General features: G+C 39.2%; 3 protein-coding genes across 3 annotated transcripts; 1 reads left to right on the top strand and 2 right to left on the bottom strand.

Moving 5' to 3' along the window:
- Window positions 1-3,287: 3,287 nt before the first annotated feature.
- Window positions 3,288-3,710, top strand: LOC308678641 (ribonuclease pancreatic-like; the record flags this gene model as incomplete). Its single annotated transcript, XM_081345869.1, has 1 exon — window positions 3,288-3,710. The coding sequence occupies one exon, from the start codon at window positions 3,288-3,290 to the stop codon at window positions 3,708-3,710; it is 423 nt and encodes a 140-aa protein (XP_081201995.1).
- A 4,331-nt stretch (window positions 3,711-8,041) lies between these two features.
- On the bottom strand, window positions 8,042-10,451 carry LOC308678640 (olfactory receptor 6J1-like; the record flags this gene model as incomplete). The annotated part of the gene is made up of 2 exons (XM_081345868.1): window positions 8,042-9,066; window positions 10,358-10,451. 2 exons carry the CDS (start codon window positions 10,449-10,451, stop codon window positions 8,042-8,044), a joined length of 1,119 nt encoding a protein of 372 aa, XP_081201994.1.
- Window positions 10,452-19,771: 9,320 nt separating this feature from the next.
- Window positions 19,772-20,536, bottom strand: LOC308678639 (olfactory receptor 6M1-like; the record flags this gene model as incomplete). Its single annotated transcript, XM_081345867.1, has 1 exon — window positions 19,772-20,536. One exon carries the CDS (start codon window positions 20,534-20,536, stop codon window positions 19,772-19,774), a length of 765 nt encoding a protein of 254 aa, XP_081201993.1.
- Window positions 20,537-22,261: the final 1,725 nt, after the last annotated feature.

The raw sequence follows: 22,261 nt of genomic DNA, 5'->3' as shown, positions 1-22,261 counted from the left end.
TAGAGGAAAGTCATTCCATTGATTAATTGTTCTGTCAGGACATTTCTCCTTTGTACTAGATTGGTTCTCTCCTGGATCCTTTCTCGTTCACAACCTATTTTGTTTCATAGTTCCAACATGTTTCTTGGCTCCCACTGATGTACTGTAACTCCACACCGTTTTAGAACAGAAATCTTTCCACTTTCTTCCAAATGGCACTTTTCCTTATATTCACTTTCCATTCCTTCTGTTGGACTAAGCAGAAATTTCCTGACACTTAGAACAATTAATCAGTGGAAGGACTTGCCTCCAGAAGTTGTGGATGCTCCAACACTGGGGGCTTTTTAAGAGGAGATTTGAAAACCATTTGTGTGAAATAATATAGGACAGACATTTCAAACACAAGGCCCGGGGGCCAGATCCGGCCCGTGAAGTGGTTTCATGCGGCCCACAAAGCCATCCTGGAAACAGTGAGGGAACGGCCCCCACTGCCTTGGCCCTGGCCCAGAGACCCTCCTCCTGCCAGAGACCCTTAGATCTGTCCCACTCCTGCCCAGGCCCCCATAGGCACCCTTGATGCGAACGATGTAGAGCTGGCCATGCCCACCCAGTAGGCCATACGCACTTTAGCCACGCCCACCCAGTAGGCCATGCCCATCCAGGCCACACCCACCCAGGCCCCTGAGGGCAACTGCAATGCTGATGTGGCCCTCAATGAAATTGAGTTTGACACCCCTGATATAGGATCTCCTGTTTAAGCAGGGACCTCCAAGGTCCCTCCCAACTCTATTATTTTATTAATCTAGCTTTGAATATTTTATACAATACTTTCCCCGACAGTCAGATTACTTTCATTCTAGTTCTTTTTATTCCTTTCCCTATCTCCTATGTCAATATCCCCTTTTAATATTACATTGTGACTGTCATCATCCTTGTGATGCCTTTGTAGCACCTGCAGGTATTTGGTCATGTTAAGTCTACCTATTTCTTCAATCAATGTTATTTCTTCACTGTGGTTTTGGGGCCCCGCAGTTACAGTTGAAACCTAACCACCCCAATTTCACAACACATCTGTGTACCATATTTGGTATAGGACTATTTCTTTTTTTCCTCTTTAATCCCACCCCCAAATCAACTGAGCTCTATATAATCATTTCAATGGCACCTCGTAAGTCAGAAGCTATTTCTGAAGGAATTGATAACTATCACTCAACATAGGATTACAATTTTAGGTAAGTTAAAGATTACTTTTAACCTCAGTGTCCCCAGCCTGTAACTATTTATTTATTCTGTCAGGAAACTGAAATTAATTTCACCACAGATAAATTACAGGTGGTCCTTAACCACAACTGAGCCCAAACTTTATGTTCTTAAGTGAGACATTTGTTAATGAGTTTTGCCCCATTTTATGGCCTTTCTTGCCACCATTGTTAAGTGAATCATTGCAGTTGTAAGATTAGTAACACGGTTGTTGAGTGAATCTGGCTTCTCCATTGACTTTGCTTGTCAGAAGGTCACAATGGGGATCACATGACCCCAGGACACTGCAACCATCATAAATATGAATCAGTTGCCAAGTGTCCAAATTTTGGTCACATGACCATGGGAATGCTGCAATGGTTCTAAGTGTGAAAAATAGTCACAAGTCACTTTTTTTAGTGCTGTTGTAACTTTGAACAGTCACCAAGCAAGTTATAAGTTGAGAACTACCTGTACTCCATCTTAATTGCAGATGACCACTAGATGTCAGCAGAGAGTTACAGAATATCTCTTTGAACTTAGCTAGTAGTCATCCAGTTTTTTTCACCCAGATGCGGTAACTCTAAACATGGAAAATCCAAACACTAACATAACTGAAAAGACATTAAAATGCATTTTTTAAAAAAAAATAATAATGGGTGAAAGTATATCCCAGGTCTACCCAGCACTTTCTCTATGCAAGATGGTACTTGGTGGCATCACTGAGATGGTGCAGAAAGTCAGTTTTTTTCTCATTTTCGTATGCTTCATTTTTTTTCAGCTAATGATATGTCCATATTATTAAATTCATTTGTTAATGCTTCTGAAAGGCTTGCTCCAAATCTAAATTGACTTGGACCGAGCTGATATTTATTTATTTATTTATTTATTTATTTATTTTATTATATTTATATACCGCCCTTTCCCGAAGGACTCAGGGCGGTTTACAGGGTGATTAAAACAAAAAATACAAAAGTTAAAAACAGATTGAAGGAGACTACAAGGAATTGTGAGGGAGACTACAAGGAATTCTCAAACCTATTGTCTAGGTTGCAAATTGTGAGTTTTGCTTCCTTGGTATGTCTGCACAATTTTGTGACGGCCTTTACTAAGTCCTCTTACTTACTTTATAAATTTACAGTCAGAAATTAAACAATATTGATTATTCAGTATGAGATCTGTGATTATACTCTTTCTGATATTCTGATTTTGATGTTTTGCGTATTCCAAATTGTTGCAAAGCTGCTTAGAATTGCAAACTGCAGCATGGAGATAACTTAGAAGTTCATAAGTAAATATTGCAGCTCCCTCCCAGCCCCCCCAAAAGGCAGTAGCAAATCACTTACATATTTTTCCCCCTCCCCCCCAAAAAAAACAGTGATAAACTCCCCAGGAATCGAACTGTACTTGATTGAGTCTTTATTCTTACCTGTATAGTTCTTGGTGCTGTCTGAGTTTGGTTTTGTGGTTGCAAGTCAGCGTGGGGTTTGCTGGCTGCTTAGATATATAGTAGCTTTCCCTGTATGTTTTGGTGGGGTTTCTCCATACTTGGAAACCACACCCCTACCACACACACAAACCACACACACACACACACACACACACAGACCAGCATTGGCAGGGCAAGCTACTGCATATAAACAGAGAACAAGCCCCACACTGCCTTGCTCTGATGGGTGTTATCTAGTTGGGTAATGAAACATTTCCATGCACACAGCCACGCTTAGGAAGCACCCAGAACTTCACACTTCAGCCCTGAGCTGCAGATAATTTTCTCTACTTTTCCTTATTTTTGAAGTATGGCAAAATAAGACTAGGAATATCCAGTATAAATTTAACAGAGTGGTTCCTTTACACGGGGAATATTGTACATCAAAAAAACATAACAATGTGTTTTAATGCCTCATTGAAATGATACGGTTCCATGAAATGGGTAGATGTACTCTGACTTTTATACTTACAGTTTCTTAGTTCTCCCCTTTTTTCCTCTCTTTTTTTTCTTCCTTCCTCTTCCCCTTCCCTTTCTTTTCTTCTCTCTGGTCCTCTTCTGCAGATCCCGATTTCCCATCATGACCGTCTCCAGATTGCTCCTCCAGCTGCTTGTTCTTCTTGGGGTTTTGCTGGTGCACTACGGAGAAGCCGCAAATTACCGAAGTTTTGCAAACAGCCACATTGATTTTCCCAAAACCCGAGCCAATAACCCAAACGCCTACTGTAACCTGATGATGCGGCGAAGAGGGCTGACTCGACGGAGGTGCAAACCCACCAACACCTTTATCAATGCCAATTCCAACAGCATCAGAGCAGTTTGCCAACGTGGCGGAACTCACTATCAACGGAATTTGTATGATAGCAGGAACAGGTTCCCAGTGACCCAATGTAGAAACACTGGAAGATTCCCAAACTGCAATTACAGGGGGCAAACAATGAACCGGAGGGTCCGCCTGGCCTGTGTCCGCAGGTCCCCTGTTCACTTGGAGAGACTTTTGTAACAGGTGGTGTATAACAACATACCTGCAGAAGTCCACGGATGCGCTGGTCACAGCATGCGAATGCTCCCTTGTTACTGCTCTTTCTGCCGCGAACCTCTTAGCGCATCTCCACCAGCTTAGCAATAGTTCCTTCCCCCCGCCCCCAGCAAAGTCAACAGATCATAAGACCAAGTTGAGGAACTACAGATCCCCATCTCAACTTCTTTCCCTGCTCTTCTTCTGGGTTTTTAGAGTAATTTAGTCACATTACAGATGAAAGATCTACTTCTTTAGGATATGAGCTAGAGATTGGTGCCTTATCTTATTTCAGTCTAGCCTTATCATTTCCTTTGCAAAATCATGTTCTGGGAGTGGCTTGGAGATCTATCAATAGTGAAGGAGGCAGCCATCGTATCAGGAACATAAACTTGTGAGTCAGCCACACTTGCCTGTAAACTCATACAGAAAAGTATTGAACAATCAGACATGTATGCAGCATTAGAGATGTGTGTTTCCTTGGGTTTGGAGGGGAAAATGGGTTTCAGAATGAGGTGGGGAGAAGCACATATAGTACCTATCTATAAGCTTTTCAACCAAAGGGATGTTTTCCCAGGATCACTCTATATGCAGAAAGAGCTGGTCCTGGAAACTATTTTCAGAAATGCAAATAGATGTTACATGAGCACTTCTGGGTGCTCCAAAAATCATCTTCCTCCCATTACCACCACCATCATCACATAGCTTCTCATCTCCTTTCTCTGACTAGCTCTGAGAGTTGATAGGATTTTAAAATGATTAATTCTTGAGGAACTGGAATCCTTATAAACATTCCATAGCATGTGGAGTCTAAATGGTCTAATCCAATCTGCTGAAGTCCTGGAGATGACAGTGAGCACAAAAAGAACATTACAATTATCTTTAGATAAAGATTTTCAGCTTTTATTAAGTTTACCTCATTTGTGGCATACTTGCAAAAAGATTATTTGGGGGAAGGTGTCCACTGTGTTCTGTACTTTAATGTAATGTCTTCTTTCAATAATTTTTGTGTCCCATCCAATTAACCAAAGATTGCTGTGGTGTACAATGCCAACACAGAGGTTGTTATTTTCTACATGTTATTTGCTACAGCTTAAACCATGCCTGCTGATTTCTCTGAATAAACTAGATGACTGCAAATTGCAAATGATAACAGTATTTGATTCTAAAATTTGTATTTTCTAGTGCAACTGGTTCTGAAGAACCAAAGTAACAACCAAGTAATTATTTTCTATTACACCCTTTGAGAAAAATGCTGCTTTGCTTCACAGACAATACCACTCCCATTCAGGGGATCTACAGCTGTAGGAAACCTTGGGTATAATTCCCAGGGACCTTCAAAATTAACAGTTGGTCAACCTCTATGGCAGAGGGGGAAAATCATTAAATTCATTGCTGAAGAAGAATTGCCATAATTTATTTTATTTTATTTTAAAATGGTAAGGAAATTAAATTTCATATCTGCTTTATCTCCACCCAATGGTCTTTGAGGCACAATGTCCAGCAGGCCACCAAAAGGCCAAAATGCTTGGAAAAAACAAGTGTATGCCATGCCATCCTAACTTAAGAGGATCTATTGCAGAAATTCAGTTACATTGCTAATACATTCTGTACATGCTTTTTCCATTCCATATTTATGAAAAGTAATTCATTAAACACCATGAGTTTTTCTGGGCATCCGCAGAAGGATCCAGCCATATCACTCACTCTGTTACTGTCCAAGTACCTTTTTATGCAGCAATACTAACTCTGGATTACATTGTAGGATTCTAATAAATCACCACATTAACTTCAGCTTCTTCTACATTCCCAAGCTGCACATTTTGCAGTGAAACACACAAGGTTTTGATGTAAGGGTTGATTTGTTGCATTTGTTTTATTTTGGCATGTTATTCCACTTTCCTGTCAAGAGATCATATCCAAGGACACATAAAAAAAAGCTGAAGTGATTAAAACCCAGCTAAAAAAAAACATAATGCAATCCACTAAAATGTCTTTGCCTAACCTAACTGCATATTGACACAATGCGTACTGATTGGTCAGAAACTGCTCCCTCAATTCTGAAGTGTGAAAATAGTAATGAAATGCCTGAATGAATTTCAACATTATTACCAACCATACCTTTCAACCTGTTTCCCAACAGACTTGCACGTACTGTATACATCACGGAGGAACTGGCTCATTTGCAGGCTGAGATAATAGCTGTTCCTTTATAGTTGTTCATTTATAAGAAAAGGTGATGACAAGGAGTCAAAAAAATCAGCATGTTAAATCTAAACCTTATTGACTTATTCTCCAAGGCACCAGTGAAAATGCTTAAATCAATGAAACATTTTGCCACCCAGAGTTGTGGGTGCTCCATTGCTGGATGTTTTCAGACTGGACAACTATTTATTTGAGATGGCATAAGGTCTCTTTCCTTGGATAGGGGGCTGGATTAGAAGACCTCCAAAGTTCTTTTCAGCCCTGTGATTTTATGTTTATGTCTAACTTTTTTCATACTTTTGTTTAAGTCAATTCTTAGCATTTGAATGTCTTAATTCAGTAACAATCTAAAGTGTCTTGTAGGTGCAGGAATGGCCCAAAGAACCACACTGCACTGACTGGGAAGGAGCAGGGAAGACTGATTAAGCAATTTTAATGTGTTTTTTCTCAATCTGGTTCTACTTTCCAGATGTTAAAGAACATTGTCCGTGGTCCTCAATCTGGAATGTTAAGAATTGAATTCCAACTCATAGGAAGAAAAGTAGGATGAGGAACACTAGAATTAGCTTCTTACACAGCTTCTCTTGTGAGAGAGGTTGGGTTATTAGCCGTGGTGGCACAGTGTTAGAATGCAGTACTGCAAGCTAATTCTGCTGACTGCCGGCTGCCAGCAGTTTGGCAGTTTGATCCTGACTGGCTCAAGGTTGACTCAGCCTTCCATACTTCCAAGGTCGGTAAAATGAGGACCCAGATTGTTGGGGGCAATATGCTGACTCTGTAAATTGCTAAGAGAGGGCTGTATATAAGTCTAAGTGCTATTCTTATTGCTATTGCTGTTACTCACTTAGTGGAGCACTTGGTTGGTGTAGGTGGTTTTTCAGTAGATTTGTCTTTCTCCTTTGCCATCATAGTCTCTGCTAATGAGGATATCTAGGAAGAGTACTGTATTGGGGTGTTTTTTTCTTCCCTTGTGAATTTGATTCCTTTGGAGATGTTGACATTTTAGTGTGTGATCTCTAATTGGTCCCTTTTTTATTATGGCCACAACATCATCTGCATACTGAATCCATAGTTTGGGTTCAATGTGTGGGACGGCTATTGATTCCATTACGTCCTCTGCTATGTGTTCTGAAAATGGGGATCCCATAAGTATTCCTTTGATTTATTGATATGTTTGCCCATCTAATTGAAAGTATGTGGTTAGGCAAAGGTTGATAAGAGGCTGCAACTGGCATTTCAGGTGTGGGTGTGCTTTCTATAGGTCCATTAGTAACAAATGGACATAACTATTTGTTGCCAAGGGACATAAGGAACTTTCATAACCAACCTGGGTTGAATCTTCCATTCAAATCTTAAAGGTAAAGGTAAAGGTTCCCCCACACATGCGTGCTAGTCGTTTCCGACTCTAGGGGCCAGTGCTCATCTCTGTTTCAAAGCCAAAGAGCCAGTGCTTGTCCGAGGACATCTCCGTGGTCATGGAACGCTGTTACCTTCCCACCGTAGTGGTCCCTATTTTTCTACTTGCATTTTTACGTGCTTTCGAACTGCTAGGTTGGCAGAAGCTGGGACAAGTAACAGGCGCTCACTCTGTTACGCGGCACTCGGGATTCGACCCGCCAAACTGCCGACCTTCTGATCGACAAGCTCAGCGAAGCCCTAAAAGATCAGTTAGAAATAATAGCAACAATTTTCGTATATAATTAATTGCATTCAGCAAAAAGATCATTATACAGTATGACTGTGAATAATTAGAAAAATGACTATCTCTACTTTCTCTTTATTAAAAGGAAATATTCCCAATATTGTAGAGTGGGGAGAGACGGAACCTGTTAACTCTTCAACAGATACTTTACAATTAAAAAAATAAATCTATTACTTTAGTTTTCAGAAAGATTGCTCAGAAATGAAATTCTTCCCTAGGATATTCTACGTGAACGTCCACTTTCAGCCATGCATCATTAATGTCTTATAGTGTTGTTACCAAAAACAAGAAGTAATATAACTTGATGAAGAGAAATCTTTCTTCTCAAGCCCCTTTATTGTTTTTTCAACAATCAAGGTGGAAAAAGATTGAAGGCTGAAAAAATTTCCAGCTTGCTGTCTTTCCCTTCTTATGCTTTTGCCTGGTCTCCCCACTTAGTATGTCCATTCTTTCCCAACACACCACAAACTTTGTGAGCAATCCACTCTGTAACATGCCTCATCATGTTTCTTAGTACCAGTTTCACCATGTCATTTTGCAGGGTGAAGAAGAAAGGGTTCAGGAAAGGACAGACAATTGTGGTGAGTAGAGCAGGGACCTTATGGACTTCAAGAGTCTCCTTCTGGGATGGTGTGACATAGATGAAGATGCTGATGCCACAGGAGATGGAGATGATAGTCAGATGTGAAGCACAAGTATTGAAGGCTTTTGCCTGACCTGAAGGGGTAGAGATGCGGACTATTGCTGAGATGATACATATGTAAGAAACTATGATTAAGACCAAAGAGCAAAGGATAACAACAGAAGACAGCACAAAGTCCATCAACTCTATCACTCGGGTGTCACTGCAGGACAGATTCAGCAGAGGGCCACTGTCACAAAAGAAATGGTTGATGACGTTAGACTTGCAGTAGGATAGCCTGGAGATCATAATGGTGGGAATAAGAACTGAGAGGAACCCACCCAGCCAGCAAGTCAAAACCATTTGGATGCAGACCTGGCTATTCATGATCGCATGATATTGCAATGGCCTGCATATGGCGGCATAGCGGTCATAGGACATGGAGGTAAACAAAAGAAACTGTACTGTCCCTAAGAAGAAATAGAAATAAGACTGTGTCATGCAGCCAGCAAAAGAAATAGACTTGTCGCCAGAGAGGAGGTTCCAGAGCAATTGCGGGCTGGTGACAGTGGTGAAGAAGATGTCCAGTAAGGAGACATTGCCAAGAAAGAAGTACATCGGGTTATGGAGGCGGTTATCTACCAATACAATGCAGAGGACGACCATATTGGCCCCCAAGCTTGCAATGTACATGGTTAAAAAAAGGAAGGCTAGCAGGAGTTCAATTTGACGGCAAATGGAAAAACCCATGAGGATGAATTCAGAAATGCTTTGGTTCTCCGACTTTTTCTGATGGTCCTCAAGAACAGCACCTGAAAGGACAAAGGTTATAACTGAGAAACACCGATGCACCAAATACTGCTTGTATATTTAAATATGTTGCCAAAAATTGTAATTGAATTCTTTGGGCTTATCTCAACAAACATGCCTTACTTACCAGTCATTTTTTCCTGTATCCCTTGGTAGAATTTGTTTTGCTCTTTTATTCAGTGAACGAAACACACACTGAGTTGCCCCTTTTGTAGCATCAGCTCAGATCCCAGATGGGAAGAGTACTTCCACACCAGGAGAGAAGATCAGGAGAACTCCTAGTTGTTGAGCTGCATTGTTTGACATCAATATTCTGCCTTAGATACAGAAGGGAATTTTCCTAGGTTGAGTTTCCCCATTCTGACATTCATGAAGAAATAAGCCATGCTTGTTTGGTCCACACAAACGTGAAGACAAGGGCTGCACTTCTGGAACATGTTGAGCAACAAAGGCCCTACTCCATGTTCTATGTCTCCAGCAATGGGTTTGATTTGGCGAACTCAGATTTATAATCTTACTTTTATGTGTCAATAGGATAAGCTCTTCTCTCTATTGAAGACTAGATCTGGACATATCTCTCTATACTTGTCCACTCACATCAAATGGATTTGCCTTTTGTGGACTGGACTACTTGCTTTTCCAACCCACTCGTATCTACTCAATATGGACATGCTCCAATTAAAACTTCAGAATTTTCAACAACTGCAAGGAAGAGTTGGAAACTGAAGCAAACATATTGAGAAAGTGCCAGTTTAGGAAAGGGTCACATATTCTACAGGAAACAAATATTCAATCCCATTTTTTCTCTCCAAACTCATCCCCAATATATATTTCCCTCAGAATGTCTGAAACTGAAGCAAGTATCTTTTGCTGCAAAAACAAGCTTGGATGCCTTAAATTATGTAGTGTTACCCCTTCAGAGGCCGCCAAAGCCCAGACCCTCCCAGCCCCGCTCCCCTCCATTGAGCTCTGCAGCTGTGCTCTCAAGGTGTTAGTAAAGTGTCTCTTCTAGCAGAAGCTCACACGAAGTGACGAGGTGGCAGACTCTTGTCATCAAAGGGGGGGGCTTTCAGGAACAAAGATGACCAGCCCCTAGCCCCGATACTTAGTGGTGTTTAACAGCCCCAGGCAGTCAAAGCAGCCATAGTCAATGATTTCCCAGTGACCATTTGGAAACAAGTATGGGGGGTGAACCCCTGGCTCCAGACAGCAATAGGAACACGAACAAAGGTAGTCAGCATTCTGCAGTAACAGCTTCTCTCAAGGCAACTCCCCACAATGTCTTAAACTTGCACAAATAGCAATAATCAAAGTTTGGATGGCCGCTAGTCTCCAAAGCAGCAACGACCAGCCTCTCCTCCTCTTCTGTTGTTGCTCGCAGTGTCATGTCTCGTCAGTGTCAAATCCCTCCCCCTTGTACTTTATTGTTACAATCTTAATTTAGCAACCCCAGCAACTTTCTCTCTTCTCACTCTCTCTCTTGCCTCTGCTTGGGATATCCCCTGATGCGAAAGAAAGCAGTAAAATCCCACCTTCTCACTGTCTCTCGCTCGCCTCTTCCTCCCTCCTTCACAGAAAGGGATCAGCTTAAAACCTCCAATCCCTCTTTGACTTCACCTGGTCTCTCTCTGATAACCAGCAACAACCACCACCACCACCCCTTCTTTCCTCCTTTTCTTTCCTTCCTCCTGATCCATGCCCACTGCGCCCAAAACCGGCAGCAGCTGTCTGAGCTTCCCTCTCCCCGGCCAGGCTCCTGCAAAGCCTTTCAGCCATCTCTGCTACACACTCCCCCCCACCTAAGCAGTTTCTTTGGTCCCCCAAAGAATAGAGAACTTTTTGCTAAGCATCTATATTATCCTGGAGTGAATCAACCTTCATTACACAGTAAACATCACTCTCTCTCTCTATGCTATGGCCTGGGGCATCGTATGTTAATCTCTTCACCGGCCATATCACCCGTCTTGGTCTCTGTACTTTAGACTCAGCAATATCACGGCAATATCTCCCCGGCCAGGCTCCTGCAAAGCCTTTCAGCCATCCCTGCTACAATAATAATAATAATAATAATAATAATAATAATAATAATAATAATAATAATAATAATAATAATAATAATGATGATGATAATAATAATAATGATAATAATAATAATAATAATAATGATAATAATAATAATAATAATAATAATAATAATAATAATAATAATAAGTTGGAAGGTACCTTGGAGGTCATCTAGTCCAACCCCCTGCTAAGGCAGGAAACCCTATACCATTTCAGACAAATGGCTGTCCAGTCTCTTCTTAAAAACTTCCAGTGTTGGAGCATTCACCACTTCTGGAGGCAGGTTGTTCCACTGGTTAGTTGTTCTAACTGTCAGGAAGTTTCTCCTTAGTTAATTAAAGAAGGACTGATTGATTAATGACTATCAATCTTAAAGGCTCAAATGTTATCTCCTGGTTGGAGTCAGAGATATCTGGTTGGCCATAATGCTGGACTTTGATCAGTTGTGATAGTTCCTATGTTCTGATGATGATGATGATGATGATGATGATGATGATGATGATAATGATAATAATAATAATAATAATAATAATAATAATAATAATAATAATAATAATAATAATAATAATAGAGTTGGAATGGACCTTGGAGGTCTTCTAATTTGATTCTCTGCTCAGGCAGAAAACTCTATACCATTTCAGACTAATGGTTCTCCAGTCTCTTCTTAAAAACTTCCAGTGTTGGAGCATTCACAACTTCTGGAGGCAGTTTGTTCCACTGTTTAATTGTTCTAACTGTCAGGAAATTTTTCCGTAGTTCTAGATAGTTAAGGGAGAGCCAGTTTGGTACAGTAATGAAGGCATCTAGCTGGGAAGCAAGAGATTGTGAATTCTAGCCCTGCTTTAGACACAAAATTAGCTGGGTGATTTTTAGCCAGGCCCTTTCTCTCTACCCTAGGAAAATGGCAATGGTAAAACACTTCGGAAATCTTGCCAAGAAAATTTAAGGGGCTTATTTAGGCAGTTGCCAGGAGTCAAAAACCTGACTCCAAGGCACCCTCTCCTTCCAAAAACTGCCGCTAATCAATGTTTGTCTGAAACCAATAAGTTTAGTTGCTATCTACTGTCTTGCTTCTAACTTCTTCTTTTTTTCTTGTGCCAATGCATCTCCAAAAAGAGGAAAGTCCTTATTGCTTTCACAATTTCTCTCACCCTTTCCAGCCTTTAGGTAGATGGGAGAAATTTGCCTATGATTCATCGGAATGCAAATATGATTTTGCCCTTTTTGTCCAAAATGTGCACATGGATTGCTTGTCACACTATTATTCAGGAGAGAAAATAATGTAAGCAGAAACTTATTGGTTAAGTTTGGATAGATTTGCATAAAACAGTTATACAGTACGTGTAAATTCAACCCTTAACAAAAATTCCTGCTAAAATGATAGCTTAACGATATGCTAAAATTGTTGCAACAGAATAAAATAAATGGAAAGGAAAAGAAATGAGAAGAAACCGATTAAAATGAACAATGTCTTTCAGTCTTCTCTTTCCAATGATTGTGTCCTATGAAATAATTTGCTATACTTGCCTGATGTAGCCTTCAAAATCAGATTTCCATCTCTCTTCATCTTCTCTATTGTTTGCTACTCTGCAGAGCTCAGGCATTGGAAGAGTGTGTTTGCTGCAAACATCCAACAGATTTTGAAACATGGCAAAGTCATATAAACACAGATTCAAAAACTGAGAATGTTTTCAGCGTCACTTCATGCAATGAAATCGCTGAAGTGCTTGGAACAATGCTGGAATGAAGAAAAACTCTGTTATGTCCACCTGGAATAACCTTCTGAGAATGAGTTTAACACACACACACACACACACACACACACACACACACACACCTCAAAGGATTCAGGAAACAATTGCTAATTCCAATTATACTTTATAACAGGGGTGTCAAACTCAATTTCATTGAGGGCCGCATCAGCATTGCGGTTGCCCTCAGGGGGCCGGGTGGGTATGGCCAGGATGGGCGTGGTCTACTGGGTGGGCATGGCTAGAGTGCGTATGGCCTACTGGGTGGGCGTGGCCAGCTCTACATCATTCGCATCAAGGGTGCCTATGGGGGCCTGGGCAGGAGTGGGACAGATCTGAGGGTCTCTGGCAGAAGGAAGGTCTCTGGGCCAGGGCCAAGGCAGTGGGGGCCGTTCCCTCATTGTTTCCAGGATGGCTTCGCGGGCCACATGAAACCACTTCATGGGCCGGATCCGGCCCCCGGGCCTTGTGTTTGACATGTCTGCTTTATAGGAACAGGCTTTCAGGGAAAAGTGTGGGAGGGAGGTTAAAAAAGTCAAGATGGCAACCATGTCTACACAACTGAAGTCTTGCCCCCATTTTATTGCGTCATAATGCATATAAAAATGGTGAGGCTTTGATATGCCAGCCTCTACTAGCGATATTAAAGCATTTGGGAATAAAGAAGGGCACACATTATTTTCTTAAATCTGTTCATGTTTTGCACAGGAAATTATGCTTTAGTCCCCATTCCAATGTTAATGTGGTATAGTGATGAGGGAGTGGGGAGAGTGAGGTTCAAATTCACCCCCACCTTAGATATCTTTGGGGCAGTTCCTCTCTCCCACCCCTGCCACCTGAGAGGGATGTTCTGGAGAAAGAGAAGAGCTTATCTGCATGCCTGCCACCTTGATCTCCTGAATGAAAGTCAGGCTGTCAATCAAATACCTAAAATATACTTTTGCACAAAAATAGGTTTTTAAAAATTCTTTCGGCACATCCCTTTCAGCCTCCTTCACACTTAGGAACTCATGAACTGCCAAAATGAAAAGACTTGGATTAAAACAAATAAAAGCCATCAAGATCTGTTAAATGTTTCTTAACCTCTTTCTTTTTCTCTATCTGTGCCCAGTGAAGCTTATGTGAATTCAGGAAGGAAGGAAGGAAGGAAGGAAGGAAGGAAGGAAGGAAGGAAGGAAGGAAGGAAGGAAGGAAGGAAGGAAGGAAGGAAGGAAGGAAGGAAGGAAGGGAGGGAGGGAGGGAGGGAAGGGAAGGAGGGAGGGAAGGAGGAAGGAAGGAAGGAAGGAAGGAAGGAAGGAAGGAAGGAAGGAAGGAAGGAAGGAAGGAAGGAAGGAAGGAAGGAAGGAAGGAAGGACTTATTGGTACATCACAATCCTCTTTATGATCCTCTTTCTTATTCTTTTGGTACAACAGCCCAACTCCAGAGCTTTCCAACCTGAGACCAATGATCCTCTGATTATAGATCAGCAAGCTAAATAGATTTTTCTCCCTCATTCTCTTCTAGGAGAATTGATTCCATTAGAAGCAATAAGGGAACATTTATATATATGGATCATCTATCCCAGGGATGTCAAACTGGCGGCCCGCGGGCCGGATGTGGCACACACAGGCCTTGCCTACCCTGATTCCGCAAAGGCAAAAAACATTGCAATACATCACAATATGTCATGTGACGTGATCAAGTTTGATACCCAAGAATAACTCTGTTATACTTATTAGAGTAAATAAATAATTATTTCTAGTAAGTGTTGGTAGTCCTTGACTTACAATTCACAATCATTCACTAGTCATCTGCTTGAAGTGACTTATGACAGCCCTCACATTTATGACCATTGCAGCATCCGCAGCTTACATGATCAAAATTCAGGAGCTTGGCAACCAGCATGTCTTTACAACAGTTGCAATGTCCCAGGATCATGTGATCATCACTTGCGACCTTCCCAGGGGACTTCCAACAAAGTCAGCTGGGGAAGCTGGATATGCATAATAATAATGGTGATTCACTTAACAATCATGGTAAAAAAGGTCATAAAATGAGGCGCAACTTGCTTGACAGCCTCAGAGCTTAGCAACAAGAAGTTTCAACCCCAATTGTGATCATAAGTTGAAGACTGTTTTTCAACTCTAATTCTTTGCATACTGTATCAAAATAAGAATAAAACGCAAAAATGAGATAGTAATGTGAAAATAAGATAACTTAATTTGGGACTGATTGAAATTCAGTTGTGGTTAGACCCATCAAAATGAATGAGACTAATTGTGGTTAATTATTTTCATTGATTTTTCTTTAGCGCAACTTAAATTCAGATTTAAATTGGTGGATCTGTGCAACATCCTTGCCATTCATAGGAAAGATGATATCAAAGGATTATAGGAATTTCATAACATATAATGATGTATAATATAAATTTTCTAAAGCCATTTTAAGGCTCTCCAACTGCTTTTTAATTTCTTTAACATCTTTAATAAAACATAGTAAAATGAAAGGTCTCTGTGGACCAAAGTTTCCTATTATAAATTCTTAACTTGATAATTAATTTTCTAGGGAATAAAGAAAAGAAACAAACTTATTAATTTTACTCATTGCTTTTGACCTTCAGTAACCTTAATTGAGAATAGGAGTTTAGAAACCCAAATCTAATTTTCATTAAGCAATATGGAATCAACTCATTTCTAAAAAGGCTAAGAAATTTCCACTCTTATAAAAGAAATCCAGAGTCTTGTAGCTTCTCCAGGACTAGTTATCATTCCTTCAGTAAAGGTTTAGGGGAGCAGCAAAACTTCATTAGTCTTGTATTACAGGACATGTGTAGTGTTGACAAAGTTTCTTTGTTCCACCATAATTACTTTGAGATTAACAATGGAATATCGTGAAAGCTGAGATTTTGGGCCACTGCCTTATTGCTATTTTGAGTTCTGATATGCAATTTCTATTCCTTTATTTCATTTATTCAGAATCTGGCTAGTTTCCCCTATGCAGAATTCATATACCAGGAAAGACAATGGAATTATAATACAGTACATTAGAAAAATGCTTGATTGAATAATTGAATAACAGAGTTGGAAGGGACCTTAGAGGTCTTCTAATCCAATCCCCTACTCAAGTTGTCCAGTCTCATCTTAAGAACCTCCAGTGTTGGAGCACTCATAACTTCTGGAGGCAATTATTCCATTGATTAACTATTCTATCAGGAAATTTCTTCTTTGTTCTAGGTTGCTTTCTTTCCCTGACTAGTTTCCATCCATTGCTTCTTGTTTTGCCTTCAGGTGCTTTTGAGAATAGGTTGACTCTTTCTTCTTTTTGGCAGCCCCTCAAATATTGGAAGTCTGCTATCATGTCATCCCTAGTCCTTTTTTTTTTTATTAAACAAGACATACCCAATTCCTGCAACCGTTCTTCATACGTTTTAACCTCCAGTCTCTTAATAATCTTTGTTGCTCCTCTCTGCACTCTTCCCAGAATCTCAACATCTTTTTTATATTGTGGTAACCAAAATTGGATGCAATATCCCAAGTATATTAGCATCCAACCTTGTTTTCTCTTTCTTTCTCTGTATTTAAATCCCATAATCCCCATTACTCCCCATCTAAATAATAATAATAATAATAATAATAATAATAATAATAATAATAATGATGATGATGATGATGATGATGATGATGTTGGAAGGGACCTTGGAGGTCAACTAGTCCAACTCTTCCCCCATTTGCTACGTAAAATTGAATCCATGCATCTCTATATGTTTTTTGACCAGATGCCAATCAAGAGCACCCAAGGAAATCTTACTCCCGTAAAGATATGAATTCTGTCATATCAGAGAGGTGAAAATCTATTTATTACAAAACCTTCCTGACAATTCATTATTTTCACAAACAAATTTACAGATTATAAGAATTTTGGAATGAAAAGAACAGAGTTTTGGTTTGCATAGTACATTTATTCAACAATAAAGTTTTTTTTATGATTGTGGACCAGAGAAAGGAGACAAGAGAATTTAAATTTTACTCACTTAAACAATTAATATGGTTGCTCATTTCAAAGCAATGATCTTGGATGCTATACAAAATGAAAGCAAACAATAATTACACCAACCGTCTGAATAATACAGTTCAACTCAAACATATAATTCTCAATTTACAGTTGAAAACAACCACCATAAAAACAATCAACTAATACCTAATTGAATTTATACATTCAGACCAAAATGGATTTCTACCAAAGAGACACATTAAAAATAATTTAAGAGTGATAATGGACGTATTAGAATACTATGAACTACATCCAGGGAAACAACTGGCATTCCTAGATGCTCAAAAGACAATTGATAATATTTCCCGGCAATTTATGACTCAGCAATTACAAATAATGAACTTTGGACAGAACTTTATAAACATGATAAAAACAATATACAACAAACAAAAGTGATTGTGAATGGAGATTATACTGAGAACTATGAGATAAGAAAAGGTACAATGCAAGGATGTCCACCAAGTAGCCTTGGTGGAGCAGTGGGCTAATGCCTCCTTAAGTAACACCAGCTGCCTGCAATTAGTGCAGGTTCGCATCCCACCAGGCTCAAGGTTGACTCAGCCTTCCATCCTTCCGAGGTAGGTAAAATGAGGACCCAGATTGTTGGGGGCAATTAAGCTGACTTTGTAATAATGCCGCTTGGGTGTGTGTGTGAAAGCCCTAATAAGCAGGCATATACATAGAATGAAGGCTACTGCTAAGCTTGTAAGCCGCCCTGAGTCTTCGGAGAAGGGCGGGATATAAATGGAATAAAAATAAAATAAAAATAAAAATTATCTCCATTGTTATTCATTACCACTCTGGAAGTCTTAAATAGAAATATCAGACAAGATACAGGAATTAAAGGACTGGAAATAAAAGGCGAAACATATAAATTACAAGCTGATGATTTGGTATTTATTTTAGAAGAACCTTTGGAGATGATTCCTAAATTACTGGGAAAGGTAGAACAGTACATAGAAATGGCAGGACTGAAAATAAACAGAGAAAAAAACTAAAGTAATAGTTAAAAATCTTACAGACAAAAAAAAAAACAAATGTCAGAAAAAACAGAATTAGTTAAAATATTTGGATATACATTTAACAGCAAGATGTTCAACAATAAAAGAAGATAACTACACAAAATTATTGAATCAAATTAAACTGAATTTTGAAAAATGGAAAAATTTGCAATTGTCAATATTAGGAACAATTGCTACAGTGAAAATGAATGTATTGCCAAAAATCTTATTTTTATTTCAAACAATACCCATAAAACGAGAATTTGTTTTCAAGATTAAAATTCATTAATTTTGAAATTTGTCTGGCAAGGAAAGATTAGCAAAAATGTTTAAAAATATGTCAGATAGATGTTGGAAATGAAAACATAAGTCAGGCGCCTATTATCATGTTTGGTGGACATGTGATAAAGTAAAGAATTATTGGGAAAAGATACATAATTGGGAAAACATGTAGATTTTAAACCTTAACTATTTTTATTAGGTCGAAAAGATTAACAACAAAGCCTATATTTGATTTTACATGTCACAACAGCGGCAAGAATAATATTTGCACAACATTGGAAAAATGAAGGAATACCATCAGATGAAGAAATAATTAAAAAAATACTAGAATGCGCAGAGATGGACAGATTGACTATGAGACTGAAGGAAAAAGAAGAAACAGAATATTATCAAACTTGGGACTTATTTTACTGATGGTTAGAGGAAAGAATAAAGGATTAGGAATTAAATATGTATTTAAACCCAGATAGCACGTTGGTTGAAAAATTATTATTGTATGTATGGAAAAAATAAATAAAACCTTATAAAAAGCCTCAATCAACTAGCAGAATTTGCAGAATTTCATGCAAATTACCCAAATGCCTTGGATAATAGCCAGGTCTTCAATGCCTTATGAAAGGTTAATAAGCTTGGGACCACCTGGATCTCTGAAAAGATGTAGTTCTAGAGCAAGGACCAAGTTGACATTGGTTGATAGGAGAGACCTGAAGTTTCCTCATCTTGCTAGTTCTGGTAAGGTGAGCAGAAATAACTGGAGACAGGCAATCCAACAAATAGCCTGACCCTATGCCATGTAGCGCTTTATAGGTGACAACCAGCACCTTGAATCTCTCCTGCATAGGTCACAGAGCAGTGACTATTATGTAGAATGCCAAAAATTGCCTGTGTAGTTTCACGGTGGGCCATCAACAGCTTCCATGTGTTCTTTAAAGCAGTCCCATCTACAAAGTGTTACAGTAATCCAAACAGGAGCTAAGACACGAGTCATAATGAACAAGGTTTCCTGGTCCAGGAGTCACTGCAGTTGGTGAACCAGATTAATTAGTGAAAAGACTATGTTTAGTATAGTAATGTACAATAAATGTAAATAATGCAAGATCAAATAATCTGCAGAGTACTGCTAAATATCTACCTTAACATTCATGGTGAGTTATAATTCTATTTTGAGTCCTTGAATCTAGGAGTCAACATTCAGTAACTAAAGATGTGACTCTGGGATTTTATCAGGTGAAACAAAGCAAGTATAAACTTCTCAGACTGCCCTGGGAAGAGTGTAAAAATAGGACATATCAATCTAGATTGAGAATCTGTGGCAAACTAGCCACCCAGTAGCACATGTTCAATATAGAAAACCAGAAGAAACCTGGAAAAATGCCAACTGTGTTTATTTAATTTGTATGGTTTATATTTAAATATGTTGGAGGTGTTTTTAATTTTTGGCCATTCTAATTCCTAAATGGAGATGAATCACTTCACAAAAACCTTTGTAATCAACAGCCTATCCATTACCAGTTTGCCACTCAAATAATCTTGCATACCTCGAACAGCATCAGTCCTGCTGGAGATGCCTCCAGCTTCTTCATAAAGGAATTTTCTTTCTCTTTATAAAATCCTTGATGGTCTCCTTGACCTTCTCATTCCTTAAGGTATAAATAAAAGGGTTCAGCAGTGGAGTGACCACTACAGTTAGAACTGCCACTGCTTTCTGGATATCCCGAGAGCGTTCCTTGTTAGATAAGGAATACATAAAAATGGCACTGCCGTAGAAGATGGAAGCCACCGTGATGTGAGATGCACAAGTGGAATAGGCCTTCTGCTGACCTTTGGTAGCTTTCATCCGAAAGATGGTGACAATTATGTAGAGGTAAGAGACAGCAGTGACTGACAAAGAGCTGAGGAGTACCACAGAGGATAGGGTGGAGGCTAAACTCAAAAGGACATGGACATCATTGCAAGAAAGGGTGATCATTGGACTGTAGTCGCAGAAGAAGTGATCTATGATGTTGGAGTCACAGAATGATAACTGAAAGATCAAGCAGAAGGAGACAATGGTAGACAGGAATCCTCCGATCCAGCAGAATAGGACCAAACAAATGCAAAGACAATTGTTCATGATGGTGGCATAGCGAAGTGGATGGCAGATGGCAACGTAGCGGTCAAAGGACATCACAGCAATGAGGATGAATTCAGTGGTTCCAAGGAAGAAATACAAATAGCACTGGGCAGAACAGGCTAGGAAAGAGATGGCTTTGTTCCTGGATATAAGGTTCATCAACATTTTAGGGGTGATGGACAAGACAAAAAGGACCTCCAAGAGGGAAAGGTTGCAAAGGAAGAAATACATCGGGGTACGAAAGCATTGATTGAAGCCTACCAGTAGGATGATGGTGAAATTCCCAGCAAGTGTTAACAGAAAAACTACTAAGAGCAGAGTAAAAACACCTATTTCCAGAGACCTAGACAGCTGGAAACCAATTAAAATGAATTCTGTTACCTGCTCCATGTTTGTTCCATTGTAATTTCTTGATCTCATGTCTAAGTTGAGCTTTGGAAAAAAAAATAAACACAAAGTGTTCATGTTGGAGCTTGCTGTTTCTTTCTTTCTTTTTTTTTGTTTCTTCAGATAAGCCACTGTACTTCCCTCCTGAAACCCTTCCTCACTAAAAAAAAACAAATCATTAATTTCTCTCCTAATATTTTGGAAATCCAAAAACCAGTTCCCCTTTGAAATCTAATGCAACGAATTGTTCTAAAGCAATTTATGGAGATTGAACCAAGGTACTGCACACTTATTTGGTGTATATTAGGTGGCGACCCAAGAATTGATCAACTGCAAAGATCAACAATCATTCTAGATGGAAAAAGCAGTTAACTTCACGAGTACATAGAAGAAAATAGTACACAACAAATACAGTATAGGCAAATTCCTCATTAGTGATTTACAGTGTCACCCAACTTTAGAGTGGCAATATAAAGGTTGCATTTTGTGATGTAATATCACAGTGATGGCTGCATGATTCTCTAAGAAAGCATAAGTGAAGAAATAATGAAAAGGCTACAAAACACTAAAGAAAAGAAGTTAAAGAATGACCAACAGCTGATTGATTTTACTGTAGTTTAGAATCTGGGATGAACGTTGTCTGATTGATGCATTGGAGATGTAATATCTCAACCCAAAAAATGGATTGATTCAGTCATAAATGCAAGCCTTTTGACTGAAATTAGCCAGAAAGTTATAATCAGAGGTTGTAAAGAGAGCCAGTGAGATGTAGTGGGTAATGGGTTGAACTAGTTACCAAGAGGAGCAGGTTCTGATCCAGCCACAGGTTCCTACTGGTTGGCTTTGGACAGCCACATTCTCTCAGCCCATACAGCTAAACACAAAATCACTGACATCTTTAACTTACCTATAGATTATGTCTTCAATCATCGGGTTCAATAAAGACTAAAATATTAAGGAGATACTTATAAGAAGGCATCTGGGAAGGTTCATTCTTACCTATTATAAATTTTCAACTTAGCTATATAATGTCAGGGGAATTTGAGTCTCCAGCTGATATTGAAGAATTGTCTTGCCCAGAGATCTTCAGTACCTTCAGACAAACATTAAAGGAAAGAAGGAAAGACTGAATTGATGATTATGTAGTAGAAGGAATGACAGAACATTGAAGTGGCGGGAAAAGGGATATCAGCCTAGAATCCCTATGTAGCCACAACAGAATAAGTCCAACCGCCCTTGAGTGCCATTGAACTTTATCTCATTCTAAGCAGTTACCAACTGTTAGTTGAGAAGATTGCTGTGCACAGGCTTTTAGCAATAAATCAATTTAATTGAACTTTCTTGTATGGACCTAATCTTTCACACCTGAGAGGTTTATAGACTTGGGGAGTTAAAAAAATGTTAAGGAGGGAAGGGAAAAAGTAAGCTGGCAACTACTTGATTAAAAAAAGGGCAGAAGTCCTAATTCTGTTTTTTTTTTCTTCTTTTTCTTTCACTCATTTTTATTTTATAGCTTCTCTTTTTCTTATTTACCTTTTTTCTTCTTATTTCTTCTCTTTCCTTATTTAC

Source organism: Vipera berus (assembly GCF_964194415.1).
Source record: "Vipera berus genome assembly, chromosome: Z".
In the NCBI taxonomy this organism is placed as follows: Eukaryota; Metazoa; Chordata; class Lepidosauria; order Squamata; family Viperidae; genus Vipera; species Vipera berus.
Note: the sequence above shows the minus strand (reverse complement) of the source record. Positions and strands in the feature narration are given on the sequence as shown.